General features: G+C 42.7%; 2 protein-coding genes across 6 annotated transcripts; one reads left to right on the forward strand and one right to left on the reverse strand.

The window, feature by feature from the left end:
- Positions 1-682: 682 nt before the first annotated feature.
- On the reverse strand, positions 683-11,107 carry LOC137603916 (high-affinity choline transporter 1-like). 3 transcript variants are annotated; one of them, XM_068327776.1, is made up of 9 exons: positions 10,606-11,107; positions 8,532-8,753; positions 8,108-8,224; positions 6,843-6,998; positions 6,549-6,640; positions 4,858-5,001; positions 4,484-4,637; positions 2,820-3,037; positions 683-2,651 (listed from the first exon to the last, which is right to left on the reverse strand). In XM_068327776.1, exons 2-9 carry the CDS (start codon positions 8,713-8,715, stop codon positions 2,124-2,126), a joined length of 1,593 nt encoding a protein of 530 aa, XP_068183877.1. In that variant the 5' UTR covers positions 8,716-8,753; positions 10,606-11,107; the 3' UTR covers positions 683-2,123. The 3 variants fall into 3 exon arrangements, with proteins under 3 accessions (XP_068183877.1, XP_068183876.1, XP_068183878.1); XM_068327775.1 differs by having other exon boundaries at positions 6,549-6,697; XM_068327777.1 differs by lacking the exon at positions 4,858-5,001 and having other exon boundaries at positions 6,549-6,697.
- Positions 9,695-16,580, forward strand: LOC137603917 (high-affinity choline transporter 1-like). Of its 3 annotated transcripts, none has more exons than XM_068327780.1 (9): positions 9,695-10,119; positions 11,935-12,051; positions 12,133-12,288; positions 13,700-13,848; positions 13,945-14,088; positions 14,188-14,341; positions 14,466-14,683; positions 15,379-15,493; positions 16,506-16,580. In XM_068327780.1, the coding sequence occupies exons 1-9, from the start codon at positions 9,936-9,938 to the stop codon at positions 16,568-16,570; spliced, it is 1,302 nt and encodes a 433-aa protein (XP_068183881.1). In that variant the 5' UTR covers positions 9,695-9,935; the 3' UTR covers positions 16,571-16,580. The 3 variants fall into 3 exon arrangements, with proteins under 3 accessions (XP_068183881.1, XP_068183880.1, XP_068183879.1); XM_068327779.1 differs by lacking the exon at positions 16,506-16,580 and adding an exon at positions 15,590-16,483; XM_068327778.1 differs by lacking the exon at positions 16,506-16,580 and having other exon boundaries at positions 15,379-16,483.
- The last annotated feature ends 2,475 nt before the right edge of the window (positions 16,581-19,055 follow it).

Raw genomic sequence — 19,055 nt, forward strand, 5'->3', positions numbered from 1 at the left:
TAATACACGTAATAAAATTAAAAGAAAAAAATATTTCTTGCCTGGCTAAAGTCTCAAAATGAATAGTTCACAAACAGCTAATCCATTTCATTGACTCCAAGTATGTCATGTCAGATCTGCAGTCGGACAAGTAGCAGGAAAGTAGAACAAGTCTAACTATCTGGCAGGGACCATCACCCTGATCCCAGGGATTCTTCTTGGGACTCCTCGGTCACAGAATGGAGCAGAAATTTGTTTCACCCAAGAACATTTGGATTCAGTGCGGATATAATTTAAATGTCTGCGGAGTTAAACTGGTTGTTTAACTAGATGAAGTTTGATTTGCATAATATTGACATTGACAATAACATTGACATTAACATTGACATTAACATTGACATAGAATTGACATCTCGTACTTAGAGAAACACACTGGCAAGACATCTACCTACAGAACAGTTGTTCTATCACACTGTAGTTGCCAATGTGACATGTTCTCATCCGTAAGCAACAAACAGAAAGGGGTTTGAGACAAAACCCTGTGGAACTTGTCGATATGCATATAAATGTTTATTATTAAAATACAAGCAGGGCAAGGGTAGGTCAACATATGCATTTTCTAAATCAAACAATCATTCAATCAAACAATAAACCAGCAGGATGTGTTGGAACCTGTTTCAGCATTTGATTCAACTCGGGGTGGATGATTTACAGCTCCATTTACAGGTCTGAACTCTTCAGACTGGTTTCCAGTTCTCATTGGGTTCTCGGCAGGGAAGATAGGAGTGTTCCATGGTGACTTAGCCCATTGAACAATTGCATGTTGATTCATGACACAATTGGGACATGCTGACAACATTGCTTCTTCTCCAGTCGTAATAAATGTGATCATATGTGCATTTGTGTCTATGTGCGTGTGTGTTCAATGATGTGTTTTCTTCACGTTCCGACCTGCTTTAGGCAGCATTCTTTGAGAATGAACAAAGTCCTTCAGGTGATGATTGCATCTATGGTTGTCAGTCTGCCTGGTTATGTGTGTCCAGACTTGCATATCCACATGCAATATGGCTAGAATCTTCACACTGGTAGTATCTCCATGTTGTTGCTGTACTTAGTGCCATTATACTCCCCTAAGAAGTGCAGATCAGCCTCTTATCCCCTGTGATGGTGTTGGTATGTTAACATTGATTCTACTTGTGTAACTGACAGTGGACTATTGACTGAATAGTCTGTTTGGAGTCACCTGTTCTCTGTTGACATGACAGATGACAAAAAAGTAGGTGTCAACAATTGGTTAAGGCGCATCCCAAGTGATACAGGCCAGGTAAAGGACAGGGTAATAGTCAAGTCCTCTCATAAGGAGGAGCGCAATGAAAGTCTTACAAGTTTACACACTGAAATGTCATTTTCTTTATTGCTCGAACCTGCTAGACAGAGTAGTTATGCATTTTTCCTCACCAAACTTGCCCATTTTAAGAATTGTTTAAAATTATAAATTTGTCGAACCATTGACTATCTGCCTCGACCAAACTGCCGGTACAGAATTCTCTTTTTTATTTTATAGTTGCTTTTTTTTTTTTCTTACTGACAAAATCACCATCACACAAGAACAACATGATTGTTCCACCACCTGGGTTCCTGGAGGGACTATCAACCTTGACCATTTCCTGGAAGTGGCCTTGTAGTGCCCCTCACTATGTGAACGTTCCAGCTCAAGCTGAACATACCTTGACATTTCCCACAGGTACACTGTCTCCCAAAAGTGTAATACAAACATTTCTCTCAAAACATTTTTTTTCCTTCTTCTGTTTTTATTCATATTTTTCTTCTGTTGGGGCCTCATGCCAGATAATTATTGTAAATGGGAAGTTGTACTCAATTGATATTACCTGGTAAAATAAGAGGTTAAATTTCATTTCAAACAAATTTGTAATGAAATTATTTTAGGGGTGACTACTTATTACAGGGAAGAAAAACAGTAGTCTATGTCAATACTTTTTTTTTCTGACACAGAGCTCTGTTTGATGTACTTTTAGCCATAAGGTATCACGTTTTCTTCCTCTATGTGACACACAAAGGAAACAAATACCACTGAAGGAATATAAACTTAACTCTCTGCACTATTCATTGGCTGTGAGGAATCACTAATGTTTCATGTTTCTCTTAGTTTCCTCCTTCTGATTCTCTTCATGGGTGGTGCCATCTACTGATGCTAGTGGTACTGGTGAGTGCTGGGCTTTCACTTTGAACACATCCCACTTCTCAGGTAGAACACCTTTGTTGAAGAGGACAGAAGCCAGGTAGGAGAACAACAAGATGGCAGCAATGGCAGACAGCATGGAGATGGTCTTAACTGGAGCGTACTGGACATAAACACCATCCTCCAGAGTGCATCCTGGGAAATGTATTACTGGTTCTAATCCTATTGCAGGGTCTCCACTCAGCAGTTTTAATACCAGTCCCACCAGTACACCCATTATAGCCCCATAACCATTGGAGATGTTGAAGAACAGGACGCAGACAAGTTCAGGGAAAACTATGATGTAAGCCATGTCATTGCCAAGGAACCAGAATATGATGATACTGTTATTTAGGATGGTGAGGGATGTTCCAACTACACCCACAGTGACCACAGAGAGACGGACCACCCACTGGTTCTCTCTGTTTGATGCCTACAAGAGAAAGTAAAGTGGGAAAAGATTAGGTAAATATGTGTGTGTATAGACATTTAAATATGTATAGATAGATACAAAGATATCACTTAAGGCAGTTCCCATTGTGATCATAAAATCTACTTCCAATGGGGAGCGGTACTGAGGTTTTTATTTGTTTGTATATACCTGAGGCCTTAGGATAATTTTGTAAATGTTGGTGGTGAAGAGCGAAGCTGAAGAAAGTAGAGCTGAGTCAGCTGATGACATCACAGCAGCAGCTATACATCCAATACCAACAATGGAGATGAAGGGTGGGGTGAGGTGCTGCAGGGCGATGGGGAGAGCGAGAGCGGCTTCCCCACGTTCATATGGAGATGGAGAACCATAGGTGGTCTGGTTCCAGTCTGTGAGAGGGGTATAAAAGGAGAGACATGAATACTCATCATCATCATGCGGTGATCTCCACCCTCACTGTGTTGCTTTTAAGATCAGAGTTGTTTGTAACACTAAACACAAGATACTATGACACAACCTGGGCTCCAAAATCCATTTGAGAAGTGATGTGGTGAATAATACCAAACATCTACTCATCCATGTCTGTCCTCACCGGTATGTCATTACCTCTGCTTTTCCGGCCTTCTATTTACTAGACATGACTTCTTACCTTTTATTTTACTTTCAATCTAATGATTCAAACACTATTAGAAAAATAATAGGAATTTTATACTTAATTGAATCATTCTCAGTGTTTCTGTGTGAATGTGTCTGTGAGGGGTGATTGAGGTCAGAGGCTTGATGCTAGACCCAAACCGACAGAACCGATAAGTGACACAGAACACCACCAAACCAAACTACACTACACTACACTACACTACACTACACTACACTACACTGGGTGCCATGAGAAACAGTCACTCAGGAGGTAGACAACACCGTCTTGGAAAGGTCATGCTTTTATAGATGAGGCCACAGGTGAGATGGATCTCCCTGATGAGGTGGGAGGGAGACAGGCGGAGAGAAAGTGTGATGGGAGGGGCACAAAGACGCCATGGCACTTTTTATATATGTAGAAAGATAAAGTAACCAGGGGCATTAAACAGATAGAATCAGGTCTCTGCAATATGACCGAGCTATGCCTGGGTTGAAGTTCCTGTCAAAGAACATTGTACATGTGTGTGTGTCCTTTAATGTGATACATATGACTGCATTAAAGACATCAACTAATTCATTAACGGGGTCCTATTATGAAAAACACTTTTTTTGTCAGGTCTCTACATATACATAGTGGTCCTTTCTTACCCTACCAACTCCAAGAATCTGGAAAACAAACAATTCCTGCATCAGGAAGGGGTTGGCGATAGAGGGAGTTCAGAGGAACGCCCATTAACACAGAACAATCAAAGATATTGAGGACCACGATCAGTTTGGGGCAACATTTTTTTCAAATACAGTGTAATTGGACATCTGGCAGCTGAATGACATGAATTAAAAAAGAATAATATAGGACCTTTAAAGTCCACATGTGCTCTGTAGATATTCTTTATTTTGGGTCCAGACTCATCAAAAGCAATCATTTCCTCCCATCTTGGTCAGATCTACCTCCAAATTATTAATAACTGCAAGAGATGCCATTTTTGTTTTGTCAACTTAACACATTTGTGTTGTTTTCCAATCATTTTCATATAGCAGTGCTTTTTTTTTAATGTGGCCATTCATATCCACTGAGAACTTTGAAAGGGAATTCATCTCTAAAATACATGTAATATACTAATATATAATTATATACATTACATATACCCTTTCTAAAAAAACCAACAACGGATCTCTATCCTGAGGTACGTCCGTCTTACCTGTGGATGCAGCGGCTGCTCCAAGCAGTACCACTGGTATTGCAAATATGAGTAAGAGGAATGCAGCAACAAAACAGATTTGTTTGGCTGAGGCCAGAGAAGAAGCCGAAAGGGTCCTCTGGTGGTAAGCCTGGAATGCCAAACTCCCCAGTGCCTTAAAATAAACCAGGAAACTGCTTGATTTACAAAAGATCTTGACAGTCACATCCAACTAATAGGAAACATCTACAGTCAGAAGATGATCAATTTTATCTTGACACCAAAAACTGATTCAATGATGTGTAACATTCAGTATCATTCTACTAATATCTACAGAAAGAAGAGTGAAATGTACTTGATGAAGGCCATAAAAAGGGTTCATGTTGTATCCTTACAAAGAACAAAAAGTCATCCATCATGATCCAGATTTTCTTCATCTCTGGTTGACCAATCCACGGAGCGTTTAAGGTGTTGTTCATCAGAGTCTGACTGATGTCCAAGGTGTGGGGACTCGTCATGACAAAGGGAACACAGGTCCACTGAGCAGCAAAAAGCAATTAGTTTAAGTTTAAGAGACATCATTTGGACTGTTTTGGTTTTATGTGTGTGCATTTTTTTTGTTCCTTCCAAACATCCATCCATCCATCTTCAACCAATCTTATCCGGGACCAGGTCGTGGGGACAACAGTCTCAGGAGGGATGCTCGTACTTCCCTCTCCCTGGACACCTCTACCTCCGGGGGGGATCCAAAGGTGTTCCCAGACCAGCCGAGAGACATAGTCCCTCCACTGTGTCCTTGGTCTTCCCGAGGTCTCCTCCCAGTAGAACATGCACTATCGAATGCCTTCTCCAGATCCACAAAACACATGTGGACTGGTTGGGCAAACTCCCATGAACCCTCAAACACTCGATGGAGAGTGTTGATCTGGTCCAGCGTTCTGCGACGGGAAAGCCGCATTGTTCCTCCTGAATCTGTGGTTCGATTCAGGAGGAATACTCCTGTCGAATACTCCTGTCCAGTACCCTGAAATAGACTTTCCCCAGGAGGGTGAAGAGTGTGATCCCCCATAGTTGGAACACACCTTCTAGTTCCCCTTTTTGAAAAGAGGGACCACCGCCCTGGTCTACCAATCCAGTGGTACTGCCATACGATGTTATAGAGACTTGTCAACCTTGACACTCCCTGCACATCCAGAGACTTGAGGTACTCAGGGCGAATCTCATCCACCCCTTGGTGCCTTGCCACCAATGAGTTTGGCAAACACCTTGGTGACTTCAGTGGGGTGATGGACGAATCCACGTCTGAGACCTCAGCCTCTGCTTCCTCTGTGTAAGACATGGTAGCGGGATTGAGGAGATCCAGAATTTCTTCCAAGGCTGACCGATAGGCCTTCTCCATTGGCCTTCCCGAACTCCTCCCAGACCCGAGTTTTGCCTGTTCATCTTAATCACCCCTTTCCAGGTCTCACTGTCATTGCCCACATGAGCGTTGAAGTACCCAAGGAGAACAGTGGAGTCCCCAGTCGGAGCACTATTCAGTACCCCTCCCAGGGACTCCAAGAAGGCCGGGTATTCCACACTGCTGTTTGGCCCATAGGCTGAAACAACAGTGAGACACCTGTCCCTACCCTGTAGGCGCAAGAACGCAACCCTCTCGTTCAATGGGGTGAACTATAACGTATGATGGCTGAGCTATGGGGCTATAAGCAAACCCCCACCAGCCCGCCACCTCTCACCTTGGGCAACACCAGTAAAGTAGAGAGTCAAGACTCTCTCAAGGGTTTTGGTTCCAGAGCACAAGCTGTGGGTGGAGAAGAGCCCGACTATATCTAGTCGGTACCTCTCAACCTCCCTCAAGAGCTCTAGCTCCTTTCCCCCCAGCAAGGTGACATTCCATGTCTCTAGAGCTAGACTTTTTGTTTGGGGATTGGCTCGTCGAGCCCCGTACTGTTGACTCCCACCAAATCCACACTTCACCCGTCCACTGGAGGTTGGAGCTGCGTCGTCCTTTCGGGCTGAGGCCCGGCCCCCAGCCGCTCGCCTACGAGCGCATTATGCAAACAATTTAATAAAAATCAAGACTCACCATGCCAATGAAGATGAGGACCAGCTGTATAACATCTGTGTAGGCCACAGAGTAGAGACCTCCCAGTAGGGTGTAGGTGACGGCCACAGCAGCTGAGATCCAGACACAAAGAGAGAACGGTAAATCCAGAACCACACTCATGGTTCCTCCTGTACACACACACACACACACACACACACACACACACACACACACACACACACACACACACACACACACACACACACACACACGCAGACATTTAAAAAAGGACACACAGAAAAACACACACATTATGTAAAGACACACACAAACCTAAACTAGTTAGTGTTGCTGACAGCCAGGTGATATCCACAAGAACTGAACCCAGGCTCATTACAGCTGTGATAACTTTTCCATACTTGAATAGTAAGGGGTCCAGCATCGTCACACAGTTTCTGTCTCTCAAGGGTTTGACAAACAGGAGACCTCCTTCATCAAAGTAAAGAAAAAAGAAACATAAGTAATTAGGATAGGAAAAATGAAAACAGAAAACTATATTCACTGCATAAAGTTAAGATCAACTAACAACCTATTTTAAGAAATAATAACACATATTTTTATTGTTTTTTTTATTGCGAGAATTATCAACATTGATTCTGTAAATAACCTGGTAAATTTTATAAGACAGGATGCAGGTGAAGGTGTACAAAACTGTGGTGAGACCAGCGATGTTGTTTGGTCTAGAGACAGTGTCCCTGAGGAAAAGACAGGAGACAGAGCTGGAGGTAGCAGAGATGAAGATGCTGAGGTTCTCTCTGGGAGTGACCAGGATGGATAGGATCAGGAATGAGTACATCAGAGGGACAGCACATGTTAGAGGTTCTGGAGATAAAGTCAGAGAGGCCAGACTGAGATGGTTTGGACATGTCCAGAGGAGAGATAGTGAATATATTGGTAGAAGGATGCTGAGTTTTGAACTGCCAGGCAGGAGGCCTAGAGGAAGACCAAAGAGGAGGTTTATGGATGTAATGAAAGAGGACATGAAGGTAGTTGGTGTGAGAGAAGAGGATGCAGAAGACAGGGTTAGATGGAGGACACTGATTGGCTGTGGAGACCCCTGAAGGGAAAAACGGACAGGAGAAAGAAGATGCATCATAATAATTTGAAAGACAGCTTATTTAGACGATGATCTATTCAAAACAAAAGTTTTGAACACACACACACACACACACACACACAAAGGGCCTGCAGGCATGCAAATTGGGAAAGAATAACAGTAGAGCACCAGACAAGAGACATAGCAACCAACGAGCACCATGTGGGGTTGGTGCGTTGCTCAAGGACACCTAAGCAGTACTTAGAAGGTTTACTGGCACTTTTCCAACTACCAGTTCACACTTCATTGTTTTGGGTCCACACTTGTCTTGAACCAGCCACCCTCCAGTTCTCAGGCCAAGACCTAGTGACCCGAGCTATCTGCTGTAAAACCTGTTACAGCCCATTTTACAGGTTACTATGGCTCTGAAATGACATCAGGCTAGCCAATGGTAATTCGTTTATGATTAGAAGCAAGTCAAGGCTAGTTCACATTGTCTTACCAACAATAAAAGAAAAACTGTATGCCAGGAACATGACCAACACGTTGACTAGTCCCATGGAGGGAGTGAACATCATCTCAACTGTTCCACAAATGAAGCCTCCTCCAATCCATGTAGCTGCAGGATGTGTTCACCAAACACCAAATCAATTAATGGACACACACAAAAAAAAAAAAGTTAGTCAGGATGAGTGTGAAACAGCTGGACTGTCAGATGCAGAGGTTGGACACGGACTAAATAGGGCTCTTTTTTCTCGATATAAGAAAATGCTTTTTTCCATCACGAAAATACTTTTTTTCATATTTTCATTGAGAAAAGTTTGATTAAATGGGTAAAAAAACTACATTTATAAGCATACTTTAATATTAATGAGTTTATGGAATCCACATTTCAGTAAGACAATAGGAAACTGTTCCCTCCTCACCTGTCATGGTGAAGATCCCCACCACCAAGTTGATGCTCCTATTTCCCAGCAGGACCATCTCCATCCCAGTGGCTCCACTTTTCTTCTGTTTCCTTCTGGACTTGAAAGAAGCCCAGATTCCAGTCCCAAGAACCAGCAGGTAGAAAAACACCATCACTATCACTCCTGGGACGTTAACAGCCATGATGGACTGGTTGATTGTCGCTACTGCCTGGTGTTCGACTGAAAAACAGCGGGTCGCACATGATTAATATCAGAATTTATGATGTCTTAATCTGTATGCTAACCACCAGTTGGACACTTTCATGTTTTTTCCAGCAGGCATTAAGGGTTTGCATGGACACTTCATGTTTGAACAAAAACAAGACCAACCAAAGTCATCACGATGCAGTTTCAGTTGAAACATAAAAACTTTTCATTTCCTTAAACACTCAACAGAAGAACACGGTGCTAATAGATGTGGCAAACAGCATCACTGATCATCTGCAGACACAGTAATATGTTCTTTGAGGAAGTTTGTTGTTGCTTGTATAATCAAATATTGACCAATCCTTGCGGCTGTTTGAGAATTTATGATGCACACGACATTGGAGTGGAGAGGTCATCTGGGAACACAGGCAAATTAAATGTAAGGTGAAGTACTAAACTGTGCTGAAGTATTTCCTTTTGGCAAAAGTAGCATTCTTTTCATTGAGATTCCTGTTGATGTAAACCTTTTTTTTTTCCTTTCAGTTTAGATGTACTCCAGATATGAGATTATCTCTAGATCTCTGAGTTGGGAAATCACTTGTTGCTCCACTGTAACAGTATCAGAGTTGCGTTCGGTGTCTTGACCACTCCCCCTGCCTCCAGCATCTACATGTGTGCAGCTTGCCGGTGATAATCGCATCATTAATACGAGCGTTATGTTCCAAATTGTCCACTTTCTGTTCCGAGGCAACAATACGCCGGTCTTTCTCTTCCATATTTTTCTGCTACTGCTTCACTTCTTCCAAGACCCTTACAAGCCAATGGCTTCTACCCATCAACCCTTTTTTTTTTTCTTTTCGGAGGTTGTTGTTGATGTTCCAACACTGATGAAAGTGAAGTCTGTTGTACTAATATGTCTGGAAAGAAGAAAATAAACTGAATAAACTAAACTAAACTAAATTATAAATGTATTAATTCAGGTATATCCTCGTGAACATGTGCCAAGTAGGCAAAGTAACTGCAGGCATTATAGACCCTCAATGCGTATGTAATTATGATAACGAGTCTTGTCTTGTTCATTCTACAGAAAGCAGAACAGATTCAAGCTTCAGACAAAAACTAGTTGAACCAGTGCATGCACTGCAACCTTGATACAGACTGTCACCCATGATCCCCTTACTCGTCACTAATGAGGAGTCAGTCCACTAGTCCAGCATGGCTGTTAACGTCCCAGGAGTGATAGTGATGGTGTTTTTCTACCTGCTGGTCCTTGGGACTGGGATCTGGGCTTCTTTCAAGTCTAAAAGGAAACAGAGGAACAGTGGAGCCACTGGAATGGAGATGATCCTGCTGGGAAACCGGAGCATCAACTTGGTGGTGGGGGTCTTCACCATGACAGGTGAGGATGGAAACTATACTCAGGATTAAGAAAGCATGCTTCTTAAGGGTGGGAAATGGAAGTCTAATAGATTGGGGTCCCACATCAGCAGAGACAACACTGCTGTTAACACTTGTAATGCTTGGATTTTTAATATTCTTTGTAGAGAAAATAAAGACATTATTTTGATATTTTTTAAAATGTTGCTCAACATTCTTGGCTTGTCCTCGATGTATGCATTAATGTCCAAGCATGGAGAATTTCAACACTGATGGATTTTCACATGTCAGGGTAAATCAGTTTTTATTTTTTTGTTTTTTTTATCTTGGGTTATGTGATTATAAAGCCTTAGTCAAAGCACCCTTGTTCTGACTTCATCTTTTTCAAAGTGCAGCAGTTGGATGCTAAACTGGGAGTACCTGGAAAGAATATGTTGCTCCCACTTATTTTAAGATTCTTTAAATCACATTTAAAACTCTGAAACATGCATGTTGGTTCAGGGCTTACCAGCTTCTGTCGAGTCCAGTTGTTAAGGACTGTTGGGTCCCGTCAGAACTTGATGAGTCTCTCTTCAGACATCACAATCTCAGGCCGTCTATCTTCCTTCTGCACTGTTTTCCTCTGGTGTTCTATTCTATACTGTCAGGACCTCCACTAATCTGGTGTTTTATAACTTTAGGTATTAAGGGTGTAAGTACTTAGAAATAATGAAATAGCTCTTCCACTCTAACAGCACTGTCGGTTCAGGGCCCTGTTGGTTCAGGGCTTACCAGCTTCTGTCGAGTCCAGTTGTTAAGGACTGTTGGGTCCCGTCAGAACTTGATGAGTCTCTCTTCAGACATCACAATCTCAGGCCGTCTATCTTCCTTCTGCACTGTTTTCCTCTGGTGGTCTATTCTATACTGTCAGGACCTCCACTAATCTGGTGTTTTATAACTTTAGGTATTAAGGGTGTAAGTACTTAGAAATAATGAAATAGCTCTTCCACTCTAACAGCACTGTCTGCCTACCCAGTACCCTGTTAGTGTTTTCTCTCTCGTCTGATTTCCCTATTAACACACAAAGGTGCAGCACTTCCCTCCCTGGCACACAATAGGAAACTCCGATAAAGGTAGACAACTTTGCTCCCAAAGAGGACCAGTGATGGTAACATGCATGCATTAAAATATATAAAAGATTTTGCTACAAGACTAAAATGAGCATTGATCTCATCAAAAGTTAACCCCTTTTTATGGGCTCTTCTACAGCCCAAACACCAGATCTTTTCAACAAATGTTCTCCTCCCATTTGATAGTGATGTTAGTTGATTTATTTTTTACTTCAAACAACTAATAATGTTTGCTTTTCTATTACTCCAATTGTTGCTCTGGGTGATACAGGACTTACTGTATGTATGAACTTTTTTTGTATTCAGTTAGTCCTCTATTGGCTTAACAACCTGTAAGCAAAACACTTAGACTTGTCATTGCACAGCAAACAAAGTGACATTTATACCACAAAATGTCTGTTGCTTGGGTTCTGGTGTACAGAATTAAACTAGTGGGGCAGTTTAATATATATAATCTACTACCTTAACCTGCCCTACCCTTCATTCTACCATCTTTTTCCATTAATTGCATGTTTTCAGTTTGTGTGTATTTGTGTGCTCTGGCCCACTGAGTGACTAATAAAGGACTAATGAACAAGCAAATTGGGTGCAGAAGGCAGATTAAAATTTTACCAAAAAGTTTCTTTAATTATTTTTTTTTTAAATACAGCACATTAATCACATTAATATAATTGGTTAATATATCCCAAGAAGCAGGTCTACTGATTATGTTCTTGCCCGTCCTGTAGCCACGTTGGTTGGAGGAGGCTTCATTGTTGCCACTGTTGAGATGATGTACACTCCCTCAATGGGGCTGACCTGGACAGCTGTTCTGGTCACGGCATGCAGTTCGTCCTTTATCATTGGTAAGATTTTTTCAGAATGTTTTTATCAGATCTTTTTTATATATATAATTTTCATGCTGTCTATCTGTCCTTTGAATGAAGGAGGTCTGCTGTTTGCAAAGCCAATGAGAGAAAGGAACTGCGTTACAATCCTGGATCCTTTCATGGCCAAGTATGGAAAAGTCGTAACAGCTGGATTGAGCCTGGTTTCATTCTGTCTCGATGTGATCTTGGTACCAATTACGCTGATTGGTTTAGGTACATTATATTCACCTTTGATATCATACTTCAAGTAAACACGTAGACAAACAATTGCTGGTTCCAGATATACAATTGTGGAAATTATCTGCATTGATTTATCTATGTGACATTAAAAAAAGGACAATTTGGGCTGACATCATGTTAGAGGAAATTAATCATTTCAGACCATCAACAATTAGCTTTGGAAACAAATTACCACATCCCACACAGGGGAGCACAGGAGCACAGGGTTGGGAGATGGCTTCCTCGTCAGGGATCGAGGAAGCATAATAACAGGGAGGGTAGCATTGACTCCATACAACATGGCGCTTCTGGTGGGGCGCGGCCCTCTAGGGCCTATGGCTGGGGAGGGGCTGCTTGACCTCGGCCTGCGGCTCGGCTTGGGCTGCTGGGGGGTTGGGCTTGGTTTGTGGGCTTTTTATGGCAACTGGATGGTTGTTGACAGCTGCCGGTTGTCGGTCGTGGCCGCTGATTCGCCGCGCGGTGAAGGTGACCGGGTGTCCTGTCTCCTGGGGTTGGGGGATTGGGTGGGATGTGGGTGGGGGTGGGGGGTTGGGGGGGGTGGTGGGGGTGGTGGGGTGGGGGGGGTGGGGGGCCTCCTTGCCCCATGCCCCTTGGGCCTGTCCCGTGCGCCCTGGCAGTGGCAGCCGTTGCCTCCTTTGGGTCCCTGGGTCTACGTGGTTCTCGGTGCCCCCGGTGACTCTTCGGATGATGGTGTCTGGATGCTCCTGGCTGCCGGGGTTGGGGGTACTTGGCTAGAATGGCCCTGTTGAGTTCTGGTAGCCTATCTGGGTGTTGGTTTCATCATACATGCATGTTGGGTCAGGGTTTACCAGCTCCTGTTGATGTCCAATTATTGAGAACCATTGGGTCCCGTCAGAATGTGATGAGTCTCACTTCAGTCATCACAATCTGATGCCCTCTGTCTTCCTCCTACACTGGTTTCCTCTGGTGGTCTACTCTATATTGTCAGGACCTCCACTAATCTGATGTTTTGTAACATTGGTGTTGAAATATCAGTTCTAAGATAGAATAAAACAGCCTAAACCTTTTTCACTCCAACAGCACTGCCTGTCTATCCACTACCTTGTTTGTGTTCTCTCTCCCTGTCTCCTTTTGCTTTCCCCCTTAACTCACAGGGGTGCAGCACTTCCCTTTTATGGGGTTAAACTATGAGAATACATGCAGACAAGAAATTTTTTTTTAACCAGATTCATCAGTAATAAAAATGTATTAACTGTATAGTGTAGACAGTCACTGCACATGTTATACACATTAAATGTAGACATGAATGTAAAATCCTACCTACACTAGATATAAGAACTAAAATACATGCAATTAATATTAATATAATATATAATTATATAGAAGGACTTACAAAGTTTATCTGACAGGATGTGTTTGACAGGAGGAACCATGAGTGTGGTTCTGGATCTGACCTTCACCGTTTGTATCTGGATCTCTGCTGCTGTCATCATTATCTACACCCTGATGGGAGGTCTCTACTCTGTGGCCTACACAGATGTTATACAACTGGTCCTCATAGTCATTGGTTTGGTGAGTTCCACTGGTTTCATTTTCTTTTAAGAAAGTATAACCTTGAAATGAGGTGTTTAAGGGTCTGTTGTTCATCTTTCATATTTCTTCTCTCAGTCCATCTGTGTTCCCTTTGTCCTGACGAGTCCTCACACCTTGGACATCAGTCAGACTCTGATGAACAACACCTTAAACGCTCCCTGGATTGGTCAACCAGAGCTGAAGAAGATCTGGATCATGATGGATGACTTCTTGTTCTTTGTATGGAAGTTGCAATGTGTTCCTATAATATACAGAAAAATGTATAGCGTTCACCGAGGAGGGAAACCACAACAACCAACCACTTAGCTTACCTTTCAGGCACTTGGAAGCCAGGGATACCAGTGCTTCCACCAAAGGATCCTGTCATCGTCCTCCCCAACCACAGCCAAGTTAGCATGCTTTGCTGCTGGATTGGTCAGTCTTGTATTTGGGATACCTCTTATTCTGCTTGGAGCTGCTGCTGCATCTACAGGTAGTCATGATGTACCTTATGTTAACCCAAACTCTTGATAAAAACATGAAAATAGTGACTGTGGAGATCACTCAAACAAATCATACTGTATGTTCATCTTTGTGTTTTTTATGCCCTTCCTCAGACTGGAACCAGACCACCTATGGTTCTCCATCTCCATATGAACGTGGGGAAGCAGCTCTAGTTCTCCCCATCACCCTTCAGCACCTCACCCCACCCTTCATCTCTATTATTGGTACGGCATGCGTGGCCGCTGCTGTGATGTCATCAGCTGATTCGGCTTTGCTGTCAGCGTCTTCTGTTTTCACCTCCAACATTTACAAGAACATCCTGAGACCTCAGGTAACAGAAAACCACCTTGTTACACAAACGGTTACATGTATAATCCTGTGCCAGGACTGGTGCCCTCATACATCTCATGAACATCATGGAAACAGAGCATGGCGCTATTCTTTTTGAGTGGGGCCAATCCAGGTGTGGGGTTAGAGTGAGCCGATGAAGGCCTGTCCTTACGTGGAAAGATAATCAAAGACCAATGAGATGCGAGTCGACTTCTGCAGGTCTAGGTCCACCCCACCATAGCAAGTATCCACCAATGGCATGGAATTTGAGGTAGAAAACATGTGCAAGAACCCTGACACCAAGTTGGACTGGTCTGCCAGCACGGGTGAACTTTATAAGAAAGGGTGGAGCTGGAGCTAATTTCTACAGTATGGAACACTTCAAACATGAAAACATGAATCATCCCAACAGCCACCTGTTCAAGGCTTTAGCCCGGGATAGGTGCTGATATGCCCCTCCCCCATTCAAATAAACAGGTATTTTGTCTGTAGTTGGGGTAGGTCTGCGGTTTTTATGTGTGACTATATTAATAAAGTGAATTTATGTTTTATGTGAGCTGCTGAAAACGGTAATCTCCCTCCAGGGATGTGTGTGGAGTCAGTTGTAGTTTCTGCAGACAAATTCCTCGATTTTACATGATCTGTGATTCTCTGTTGTGCTCATCAACTTGCAGTTCACCTGATCTTCTCTTTCAGGCCTCAGACAGAGAGATTCAATGGGCCATCCGTGTCTCTGTACTAGCTGTGGGTGTGGTTGGAACATCACTCACCCACATGGAAAACAGCATCCTGACATTCCTGTTCCTTGGAGGTGAAGTGGCTTATGTCATAGTCTTCCCTCAACTTGTTTGTGTACTCTTCTTCAGCATATCCAATGGTTACGGAGCTATTGTGGGCTTTTTGGCAGGAATTGTGTCACGACTGCTCAGTGGAGACCCATCATTAGGATTAGAACCAATCATACATTTCCCAGGATGCACTCTGGAGGATGGTGTTTATGTCCAGTATTCTCCAGTTAAGACCATCTCCATGCTGTCTTCCATTGCTGCCATCTTGTGGTTTTCCTACCTGGCTTCTGTCCTCTTCAACAAAGGTGTTCTACCTGAGAAGTGGGATGTGTTCAAAGTGAAAGCCCAGCATTCACCAGTACGACTGTCACCAGTAGGTGGTGCCACCCCTTAAGAGAATCAGAAGGAGGAAGCTTAGAGAAACATGGAATATTACAGTGATTCATCACAGCCAATAAAAAGTGCAGAGAGCTAATGTTTCTGTTCCTTCAGTGGTATTTGTTTCCTTTGTGTGTCACATAAAGAAAGAATGCACGGTAGCGCTTTCTGCTCCACCCCCGTCATTGACTTTGTTGAGTGTCTTCAGTTTGTCAGTTTAAAAAGTTACGCAGTAAGCTCTACACACTTGAGATTTTTCGATTCCACTGCAAATGAATAATGATCCCTACTGACCGTAGATTGCACTCCAAGAACTGAATGAAGCTTCAGGTAGTGAATTACTGTATAATATAGTGTTTGAAAAAGGTTCAGAGCTTCAGAAAGCCTCATTTAGCCTTCACTAGATGGCTAGATCAGTGGAGACACCATTGCCCTGATGAAATGAAACAGTAAAATTGAAATGTCATTGAGTTAACATGTTCCCCCATGACCAAAAGTACCTGAGTGTAAAGGAAGCCCAGCTCACACAAGCAGTGCCCAGCAATCAGCAACACTTCTCACTTCCTGATTAGTCATGTGACCCTGAACCCAAGACAAAATGTGACCCTGGGTGTTCAGTGAAGGTGATGCAACTGTTTTGTGTGTCTGCCTGTGTAGGTCCAGACACCAGTAGTGATGTCCAGATGAGGCCTCATGGAGCTTGCTTGCTTGGCCTTTCATAGCCATTCATTATTAATGATTATTGATTCCTGCAGGGTTCAATAAAGCAATAAAAGGTAGAGATTACATCTTCATGCATGTGTATGTAATATTAATATATACAGTACTTATGTGTTTGTGCGTCTGATTTACATAAGAGAATGTCACCACTGGTGAGATTGACAGTCAGAATTCTGACTTAAATCCCAGAACTTATTATTTGTACCAATATATTTATATTCATATACAATCTGAATATTAATAAAATTGATATTGGCCCGATAAGACGGATGAAACAGCGCGGTGTGCGTCCTAACACATCTGGGACTCGCCGGTGTTTCTAATCCCCGTCCATTTATCCAAACCACTGACCTGGTTCAGATAGTGAATGAACCACTTGACTGGTTCAGATGCCATCAGTGACCGTTTTCCATGTTTGAAGCAGGCTTTGAGGCAGTGGTTCAGAAGAAGAAGAAAAGAAAAAAAACCCTACCAAGTCTGGACATGGTTCGGAGCGCCGTGTCAAAGAGAACATCACAACACACCAGTACTCCATGGAGGGCAGACCATAGACAATGTTTTTAGTTGGAGTTGAAGATTGTGGGAAAATTCCAATTCCTACCTCCTGAAGCCCTTAGGTTGTTTGTTAAACTCTAGGGCTAACACACTAATTAGGTGACAGTGTTGGGTGGGGTGTTATAGAGTACATTCATGGGTATACAGACCATGTAGGGATTAGCTCAAAACACAGCATTGAGGACAGCGAGTACTGTTGGTGGTGAGAAAGTTCTTTGCCTAGGCACCAGTGGGAGGTGGGAGGTTTAAGTCCATTGGGTTGCTAGTCTGAATCTCTGGGTTATGGTAATGACTGCTGACCTATAGTCTCTGATCGTTGTTGTACAGTTGGTACCCAAGTGTTCAAGGAGGCTCACTGGACAGGTGTGGCCCGGGATTAGAGTAGGTGCTGTGGAACAAGTCTCACTTCATGACCACTGAGCTGAGAACCATTTAGTTGTGTGTCTCTGACATGAACATTTCTTTTGTCATTAACATTTCCTTTTCTTTATCATTCCGTTATACATGTACATCAAGCTAGGCTCTCTAGCAAAGTTCAGAAATGTTTGCCGTTAGCATTTTCCCAGGTGCTGTTCTGACGTCAACACAAAAGCAATTATTTGCCTAACACGTCTCTGACTCAAAAAAAAAAAAGTTGGAATCATTTGTGGTAAACTAATGTCTTGTCAATAGAGATATGAAGTAATTACAGATAATTACCTAATTTCTGCATCATATTTGGTAGATTATCCATATAGCGGTATCTTTCCCCTGAGGAAATTCAAACACTAAATACCAGAACAGTAATTACTAATACAGAGCTCCCAAAACAAAAGTTATGAACTGTCACAACAGGTTTATGGTTTCAGTTAATTCAGTCAACACCTTGCCTTGAGTACATGACTTGCAAATGCATGGAACATGACTCACATAGTCAAAAGAAGGAAACATCAAACGCAAGACAGTCATTTGTGTAGCCTTACTGAAACAGAAAGCAATTCAACCAACAGAAAAACGCATTAGAAGGATTACAGACTTAATAAAACAATTTTAGAATGGAATAAATATGCAAATAAAAGACAATGCACATAAAGGATACGCAGATATTAATAGATTTTAAGAGCAGTGTATTAAAATGTTTTAAATTCATGACAAAAGGTCAGTGGAAATTGTTCTGAAGATGAGTCTGTGACGCTGGGAACTTTCAGTCCATCAACAACTTTCTACATCTCATAAATCATAAATCTTTTAACTCAAAATGTTTTGTCCACTCTGGACCAAAATGCTTCCCTATTACGAGGTTGTCCTAATAAGCCTCTGAAGACTTTCCAGGTGTTCCAGAGGAGGGTCTTCTGCTGCCTGCAGAGAACCCCTGCCCTCCACTGAGGTTATTACATCCTGGACCATGATTCTCTGTCTTTGTTCCTGCAAAAGTTCTTACATTGAAAAGTCCTCCTTTGATGACAGGTTCCTTTAAAAAGCAATAGAGTGATTTAAAATCCTGTGGCCTCTTCTTGGACAAAAGTCCCCAGATTCCAAACACACTCCCGTAAAAACATGGAAGATCTCGAGAGAGACAAAGAGAGTGAGAGATTTGATTTTTAAAATCACATTTATTCACAAAAGCAATGTAGCCGCAAGAGGACACAAGCCAGTGTCTTATTGTGCCGGTCCCAAACCCGGATATATACAGAGGGTTGCGTCAGGAAGGGCATCTGGCGTAAAACTGTTGCCAAATCAAAGATGCGAATCAAACCTATGACTTCCATACCGGATCGGTCGAGGCCCGGGTTAACAACGACCGCCAATGGCGCTGTTGGCCTACAGGGCGCCGGTGGAAATTGGATCACTGTTGGTCGAAGAAGGAGAGGAGGAAAGTGCGTTCACACGAAGAAAGGGAAGAGGAACACCAAGAGTATAGGACTGAGAGTAGGGACGTTGAATGTTGGAACT

Source organism: Antennarius striatus, chromosome 11 (assembly GCF_040054535.1).
Source record: "Antennarius striatus isolate MH-2024 chromosome 11, ASM4005453v1, whole genome shotgun sequence".
NCBI classification, from domain to species: domain Eukaryota; kingdom Metazoa; phylum Chordata; class Actinopteri; order Lophiiformes; family Antennariidae; genus Antennarius; species Antennarius striatus.

Coding starts and splice junctions, on each gene's coding strand:
- LOC137603917 (XM_068327778.1), top strand. CDS start 9,936: ATGGCTGTTAACGTCCCAGGAGTGATAGTGATGGTGTTTTTCTACCTG. Junction 10,120..11,934: donor GGGGGTCTTCACCATGACAG/GTGAGGATGGAA, acceptor CCCGTCCTGTAG/CCACGTTGGTTGGAGGAGGC. Junction 14,089..14,187: donor TGGATGACTTCTTGTTCTTT/GTATGGAAGTTG, acceptor CTTACCTTTCAG/GCACTTGGAAGCCAGGGATA.
- LOC137603916 (XM_068327775.1), bottom strand. CDS start 8,715: ATGGCTGTTAACGTCCCAGGAGTGATAGTGATGGTGTTTTTCTACCTG. Junction 8,225..8,531: donor GGGGATCTTCACCATGACAG/GTGAGGAGGGAA, acceptor CACATCCTGCAG/CTACATGGATTGGAGGAGGC. Junction 6,698..6,842: donor AGCAACACTAACTAGTTTAG/GTTTGTGTGTGT, acceptor GTGTGTGTACAG/GAGGAACCATGAGTGTGGTT.